The sequence below is a fragment of the Austrofundulus limnaeus genome, unplaced genomic scaffold (genome assembly GCF_001266775.1).
Source record: "Austrofundulus limnaeus strain Quisiro unplaced genomic scaffold, Austrofundulus_limnaeus-1.0 Scaffold1479, whole genome shotgun sequence".
NCBI classification, from domain to species: domain Eukaryota; kingdom Metazoa; phylum Chordata; class Actinopteri; order Cyprinodontiformes; family Rivulidae; genus Austrofundulus; species Austrofundulus limnaeus.
In genome coordinates this window covers 38,854-47,137 of record NW_013953881.1, presented here as the reverse complement: position 1 = coordinate 47,137, position 8,284 = coordinate 38,854, and the positions used below count along the sequence as shown (strand labels likewise).

The window sequence follows — 8,284 nt, the reverse complement described above, 5'->3', positions numbered from 1 at the left end:
AAAGATATTATGTCTTTAAAACGCTGGAATTATAACCAAATTATAGCTAAAGACTGTTTGATTTTGTGATAAATCGGCCTGCCACAATCTAAAGACAGGCGTGTGGTTTGATTATGTGGTAAACCGGCATGCCATACTGGTCGTTTCTCTGTGGTTGTCTCCCCGTGCGGTGTGATTGGACAGTCCTTGCGGTCGTTACCAGGGGCGTGGAGCCAAGCGAACTGAATGGGAAACACATTTCACCGCCTCGCCAACCTAATATTGAGATAGAAAGACGATGACAAGCGATCACTGGTGTCCAGTGAAGTTTCATACCGAGAGGAGACCACAGAAAAACCAAAAATCTCCGTGTTTTGTTAAAGCGAGCTGCGTGGTGTGTGGCTACAGCACCAACGAAGAAGAACAATCACAGTGAGTGTGGACAGACGTGAACTGAGGTCTGCAGAAAAATAAAAATAAAAAAATAAAGGGACGCGAGGAGTTGACATGACATAAATAGCATCATTTCTGTCATTTCACCCTCTTATCGTCAGCATGTTGTTCGGTTAGCAAAGCGCGAGCTGACGCTGTTATTTGCGGTAATTCGCTCGTGCGCGTGGAAATGGGTGGAATAATGTGCAGATAGGGCGTTTTTAAAGTCCACATTTTTGTCGTGGACGGTCGACTTTCATCCGTGTCGCCTGTGTCCACCGCCTTTTTTGAAACGAGGTAAGTCGTGTCTTGTTTTTGAGTTTTGTGTAATTTATGTGTTTAATCACTAATTGTTCGCATGTCGTCACAACACAAGCAGCTTGCTAATTTTCGTTCACCTGAACGACGGTGGAGCTTGTTCTTTTTAAACCCACCCGCTTTTATTAACAGGCTAACTTCGTGTAAAGTAACTGGAAAGACGCTCAAAGCCACTGTGGAGCTTCAGTGTTGTCTCACACATGTTGGGTTTTTTGTTTCCCTGACGGGCAGCGTTTGTTTTGCAGCTTTTATATCTGATGAAAACCCGCCTGTGCCATCCATCCCAGTGCTGCGTTCAGGGCCTCTGCTGACAAACTGCGTCACCGGGTGGGCGCTGCAGGTATTCATCTATAAATCTGCATTTTCAGAAAACTCGAAGCCATGATGAGGCCAGCCACCTGTAAGCCAAAGTGACTGAACTTAAGTTGAATGCACGATGGAGCCGGAGGCAAAACCAAACTCTGAGCCCCAACAGGAGCCCAAGTTTTCCTCTGTGCCCAGTTCTGTGGCTGTGAAGAGCATGGATGGGAACGCTCATCTTGTGGACTCTGTAGTGAGAGGTGGGAGTGACCCCAGCGCTTCTTCCAACTACCAGAAGACTGTGCATCAAAGGTTCATCAGGAAAACTCTGTGGTTCTCAGACGCAGATGAGCAGACCTTCGAAGCACCTGAAAGCGACAGCAGCAGGAGTAAGATCCTAAACATAAACTTGAGAACAATAGTGGACAGGACTGTGGGGACGGGCTGTGGAGCACAAGAGAGTTCCAGCACTGAAAGCCAATGCGGGCAGAAGGACAGCGCGACAGAGAGCACCAGCGCCGATGAGGACAAGGAGAGAGCTGGACAGGCTTTGAGTGTGACCTGCAGTGATGTGGGGAAAGTTGCTGTCAAGTCAGCCAGCGAGGAGAATGAAGAGGAAGCAGAGATGAAGGCCGTCTCCACGTCACCTGGAGGGAGGTTCCTTAAGTTTGACATTGAACTCGGGAGAGGGTCCTTTAAAACGGTCTACAAGGGCCTGGATACGGACACTTGGGTGGAGGTGGCCTGGTGCGAACTGCAGGTAAAGTAAAAAAATTCACACACTCACTTTGTCTGCTTTAGTTTCGATCAAACAACGTTGTTTCAAGTCAGAAAGGCTTATTTCTGCAGTTTTACAGGGGGTGTCTTTGCCTCAGGTGGAGGAGTTTATGTCTTGTTCAGGAGTGATTGCAGGATGGAGCGGGACATTGATCAACAGACTGGGGCCTTGGCCTCTGTAATGAGGGTGTTGCTTTGGTTAGTCATGGTGAAGAAAAAGCTCTTGATTTACTGGACTATGCTCCAGCCCTCACCTAGGGTTGGGCATAGTCGTATCATGTGCAATTAATCATCAGAAAAACATTAATCGATTATTTTTTAGCACTTGACGATTAATACGATTAATGCCACCAGGCAGAGACATCTGATTAGGATGCCTTCTTGCAGCTCCTTTTAGATGTTTTCCAGGAATGGCCCACTGGTAAGAGGCCCCGGGGCAGACCTAGGAGTAGCAGGAGGGATTGTGTGTCCTCAGGGTCGGGGAGAGGGATGTCTGGGTTCCTCTGGACCTGTTGCCTCCATGACCCGACCACAGATGAGCTGGAGAATCTTTCAGCGAGACACAGATAAAGTTTAAAAACATTTATTATATACAGTTCTATGATACATGCACATAAATAAACAGATTAATTTTAGTGCATGTATGCCTGCCTGACCTCCTCTGTGTTTTCTCACATCACGATAGTAGAATAAAGTTGCATTTAGGGAGCGGTCAGTTGTACAAATAGGTTCAAAAACTTTATATTTGTGTAGCTCACACAGAAAAAGAGTCCACTGCTATAAACTATATCACAGTTTTGTGATTTGACATTAAAATTCTACCTTCTTGCATTATATGGATGAGGAAACAACAGGCATAAGACTATTTGAAGGTATTAACTAATTATTTCCGTCCTCTGGAGACTGCAGCAGGGATTATTTCTCTCTCCCTCTGTCTCCCAGGGGGCTTAACGGGGACTATAGCAGGCATGACTGACCCCTCAAAGAAAGTAAAACCTCTGCTGCATTTGTTATTCTCCACAATTTAGCTAAACTGTAAAAAGGCTTAATTCCAGCACTTATGTTTTATCAGCCCTTGATTTAAGCTGGAACCATATGGCCTGTGAGCGGTTACCAGTGTCGAAGCATGTGAGCAAGCTCTCCCAGCTGTGTGGCTGCGAAAATCAGGACCAGTTCCGCTCCGAGCATCTCCCCAACAGTAGGTAGGGAGAGACAGGAAGCAGCTGAGGTGCGTTGTGTAGCCTGATGGGAACTGTGCAGCGGTCAGTGTGCTGGGGAACTAAAAAAACATGCTGCGTCAGTAACCTTTGATGCAAAAGAATGCTTGATGCATCAAAAAAAAAAAAAAAAGTTAAACCTGTTGACTCCACAGACTCGAGGGAATGAAGTATCTGATTATTTGAAGGCTCTAAAGATAATACAGCTTTGGAGTGAGGAAGGCTTGTGGCTTTGTTTGGATGATGTCACACGGGCTGAACATTTCCACGTCTTCGTCAGCTTGATTAACAACAGGAAGTAGTTTCTCTTTTTATTTTCTTACTGACATTTGAAATATCCACTAATGGGCACTCTGTAGTAGAGGTCAACTTTGCAAAAAGTGCTGCAGTCATTAGATCTCCCACAACTTTTACATAATTGCCTGACTATTAGTATTTTAGTCAGCCACAATCACTTTACATAACAATCAGAATAATTTTCTTTCACCTTTTCTAAAACAAACCGATGGATGAAGCTATAATGAAACGGCAGGCTCATGACACCCTTTCCAGTGTGTTTTCTACACTTTGTGTCACCAAATGCTTAGGTTAATCTTACCAATTGTTAACCTCTGCAACACTGCAGTTCGGTTAGCAACAAACTGAATGCCACATTTTAAATTGAAGTTATTTATATGATGATCGTTAATTTAATTTATGCAAGTCATTTTTTGTTATTATTTCAGCCTTGCTTTCGTATGGAAGCGGTATTCTAGGAGCTTCTAAATAGGTTTTTTTTAAAAAACTGGTTTTAGAGGAAGAAAAGCCTGAAACACCACACAGTTACATTTTCATTTGGATGTCCTAAATCAGGGGTGTTCAACTCATTTTCATCATTTTTTTTCATCGAGGGCCACATGAACATCATGGTTGCTCTCAATGGGTCAGTTATAATTAACTTCAACTTTTTGTGTTTAACTTTGACCAAGCAGGAAACTTCATGTTCCTCGTCTCATTGCCACAACTTAGTACCGCAAATCAGAATCAGCTTTATTGGCCAAGTATGTTGACACACACAAGGAATTTGTTTCCGGCAGTTCGTGACTCACTGGTATCAACAATGTACAGACACTTAACATATAATTCACACACATTACACTACATATAGAAAGATTCACATTGTACTTCACTTTACCAAAAACTATATGAGAACAGTTTTTACAGTTAATATTAAGTAAAAAAATATGACAGCAGCAGAGTAGAGGTAGATTATTTTGCATAAGTTTCAGTAATGACTTGGAAAGAGTTGGAACATGTTGTGACCTGGGTGAGTGGAGTCTGTGATGATTTTCTCAGCCCGTTTGATGAACGCTAACTGAGCTCTGCATGGTATTTTGTGCATAGGAACAGTGTTTTAACTTTTCATCTTATATACACTGAAAACTACTACGTATACAACTGGCTACATGTGAAATAAACAATACAGAAATACTATTAAAAGTAAGAGGTTTACTCTCTGAGTTGTGGTGAGTAGCTGCCATATCGAATTCTGAACTCTCCTGCTTTCCAACAGGGACTTCCCGTTGGAGTGGCGTTCCAGTTTAAATTTACAACTTTTAAGTGGAAAATTCCCACTTCCCAGTACAACTGGGCCTCAGCAAAAGTAGCTGGCAAAATGCAGCCAAATGGAGATTTTACACAGCTGAATTCACTTGCTACTTTTAAACTCTGTGCACCTCCACCCAGTGGTGGGATCCTGTCATTTTGCAGGTAAAATAATTGAAATGTATCATGGGAGATGTAGTTTATAGTCAATGCTGGCTTTAAAGCAGCGTACTCTTATTTTTAGAGCATATGTTTGATGCTCTTGCGGGCCACAAAATGCTCTGTCAGGCCACTCTTGGCCTGTGAAACTTGAGTTAGACATGTAGCCTAAAATCAATCTGTTAAATAATGATGCTATAGTCCCACCTCCCCTTTGATATTAAGTGTGTCGGATGTAACAACAATGACGGATTACACGCATGCTTTTGTGTTGCAGATGCCAGTTTAACTACAGCAAAATTTTATCTCTAATTTTTAAAAACAACAAATAAAAAGATTGCTTTGGAAAAACTGCAATTCCTCATAAACAAGGCTTTAAATTGACTGAGCAGTTTTGAAAAATGCTCGTCTTTCACATACAGCTGCGTAATGGCCATGGAGAGTAGATTTTAGTTCAGTTTCGAGTAGTTTTAGCGTGATTTTAAAATGGCAAAAACAGAAGTCCTGCTTGCTTTAAGCGGTCTGTTTCACTGCTGTCATACAAGAATCACTTACGTTTAAAAACTATTCGTCTGAGCCAAGAATAACCCACGCTGCCCACAATCACACCAAATCTCAGTTACAATCAACAACATTGTCAAGCACAGGTATCAGCAAGTCCAACAGAGATTTCATTCCTGTGACTGCATGTTTTCCCTGAAGCTTTGCATGGAGAAGATGTCGTTCAAAACAGTTATTAGTTTTCTTTAGAAGTTGTAAGGACGTTCGGTGGAACCTAGTAATACTTGTCCTGATCACATGACTTTCTTACCTAGATATTAAAATCTTCCTTGGTGGTGCTTTTTTTCCCACCTTGAACCCCGCCTCTCTTCCCTGCCCATCTCCACCACATCTCTGTTTCTGTGCCAGACTTCTAGCATAACACAGATGGCCCTGGCTCAAGCAATGATGTTAATCTGGGAGAAGGATGCCAGAGTTTTCCCTCGCTGTTGAACACTTCTGTTTGCTTGGTCTTATTCCGTCTTTGCTGCCTAGAATTTAGACTTTTAAACCTTAGAAACTTCCTGTTTCTGCCTGCTGCGACTGAATGTAGATTTTTATCTCGTTGTTAAATGCTATGCGCTCTCATGCAGAGATGGTTTACCTCCGCATATTTTTGGTGGTATTTGGCAGTAATCTTGTTTTCTTCAGATTATTTTTTGATTCTTGGCTTGTTAATGCAGAGCACAGGATGATGCCATAGCTGTGATATCAAGCTCCTGCTCTTTGCCTGATATTCTGGTTTTCTTGAGCCAAACAAACCAGCAGACGAGTTCAGAAATGAGTTTGTGTTTTTACCCATCATGGATTGTTCAGTTAAGTCTTTTTATGGCTCTCTAATGTGCTTTGAAATACAACATATGGTCTTTTCTCTCTTTTTATAAATAAATTGTGTATAGAAAATAGTTGAAAATCCTGAATGGTTGCTCATTTGGCAATTAAAAAAAGGAAAATTGAAGTGGTTTATTATTGGTACAGCCCATTTTGCAATAAGTGGTTTAGGACACAAGGTCTCATTTTCAGACATGCTTGAGCTCCTGTGTCACTCTCTAAGTGCTCCAGGGGAAAACAAAACTGTCAGAGACACAGCATTGTTGCCTGAGATGTTGCTCCAACAGGGTTAATGGAAAGTTGCCAGTTTATTTATAAGCTTGCTTGTCTTGTTTAAAATAAGCTTGTTTGTGTCATAATGCAACTTTAAGCATTGATATATATAAGTAAAAAGCAACTTAAAAGAGAAGAAATATAATATAAACAGTCCATATTAGAAGTTTAGTACTTCGAAGCCAAGTAAATAAAGAGCCCCGTAAAAATAATCTTTATTGTCTTATGTTATTTTAAAGGAAATGAATTCCAAGAAATAGATTCTAGGCAATGTTTTGCTGAATTAATAGTTTGTGAATGTTCAAAATGCCAATAAAAATTGTTTCCTTGTGCCACATCATGCATGAATGAATTTAACTCCCCAAATAGAACAGCAAGATCTAATGATCTTTGGCTTTTAGTTTTCCTGAGGTCCAGGCTGGTTCACAGAGGTGGCCTGGTCTTTTCAGTTGTAACTGCCCCTTCAGGCTTGAACTCTTGATGTTTTTAAGTCTCATCTTAAAACACATTTTTGCTCACTGGGTTTCAATACAGCATGAGTGTTAGCTTTTTGATTCAATAATGGTTTTATTATGTCTTTTCAGGTTTTTAATTGTGTTTGTCATGTTGCTTGGGGTACAGCACTTTGACCAGTGGCAGTAGAGCTGTGCTGTATAAATAAATCAAATTTGGTAGGAGGAACGTCTTTACTTAACTTTTTAAATACATAACAGTCCAAGATTTTTTTTGTAGTCTAAGCAGTCATCTGCAATATTAATATAGCAACCAATGATATTGCTTTAATGATAAATGTTGAATATATTGTGCCACCCTAGACAAAAAATGTTAGTGTGGACAAGGCTTTGAGCTAAACTTGTTTTTTAAAATTCATTTTTGAACATTCAGCTTCAAAAGATGCTGTGGTCATTTGCTTTTTTTTCTTTTCTCTTTCAGCAAACACTAATTCTTATTTCTGAAATGTTTATAACCTGACGCCAATCTGTTCTTTCTTTGCCATAACATTCATCTACTACATCTGTCTCCAGTGATCATGTTATGATTTAATGAGAAACATCTTGCATCTAGACAGCTCAGTTCAACTTTGACCTCTTTGTTCCGTTTTCCTGCATTAGAAAGTGTCGAAACAGCTCATTAACTGTAATAATCCCTTTCAGGGGTTCAGGTGGCGCATTTGCAAGACTAACCCTGGCATACTTTTGTATTCTGTTCGGGTTTCCTGCTTAGATTTATTTGTTGAGGTAAAAACAGGGATTACATTTAGCACACAATGTACTTGACCTTTGCATTGCTAAGTTGTTTATTTAATGAGTAGAAAAAACTAAAAAGCTTCACTTTACTACTTACTCTTTAATGTTGCACTAATTTAACATGCTGTACACCTAATGTTATTTAGTTGTGTTAGTTTATTTTAACAATCATGTTGAATATTACAAAGCTGAGCTTGGAATGTTTTGTCACTGATTTTAAGATTGTGCCTTGAATTATTGACTATATTGGTTTGTTCTGAAAGTGTACATATCGAAACCACCTGCAGCGTTCATGTTGACAAACACTCAAAATATTGAAGCAAGTAGAAAATTTTTAGACTCGTCTGCTTTTGATTCTGTAACATGTTCTTTTTCAAATAAGGTAAAAACAAACCAATTGGCATATTAACAGAAAACATTAGAAAAGAAAAGTAACATACGGTTGGGTATTATTTGCGAACAGGTAAATTTCTGTTTGTCATCAAGCCAAAAATGCTTGTTGAATTAAAACTGAGAGGAAAAAGTCCACTAATACTTTTTGGTTGTCAGTTTAATTAATATGATATGGAGAGCCGTTTTTATGGAGAGCCGTTTTAGCCAAAATTAAATAAATAAATAAATGGGTGA

The 8,284-nt window shown here is 40.1% G+C and overlaps 1 protein-coding gene across 16 annotated transcripts in view; it reads left to right on the top strand.

The window, feature by feature from the left end:
* Positions 1–200: 200 nt before the first annotated feature.
* Positions 201–8,284, top strand: part of LOC106535526 (serine/threonine-protein kinase WNK2) — a 45,775-nt gene continuing 37,691 nt past the window's right edge. For 10 of the 16 annotated variants that reach the window (XM_014032548.1, XM_014032557.1, XM_014032549.1 and 7 more), the window contains exons 1-2: positions 202–708; positions 975–1,789. In XM_014032548.1, the coding sequence (XP_013888002.1) occupies positions 1,166–1,789 (624 nt within the window). In that variant the 5' untranslated portion in view covers positions 202–708; positions 975–1,165. Of the gene's footprint in view, positions 709–974; positions 1,790–8,284 lie in introns of all 16 variants that reach the window. The other 6 variants (XR_001312453.1, XR_001312452.1, XM_014032556.1 and 3 more) reach the window with 4 other exon arrangements.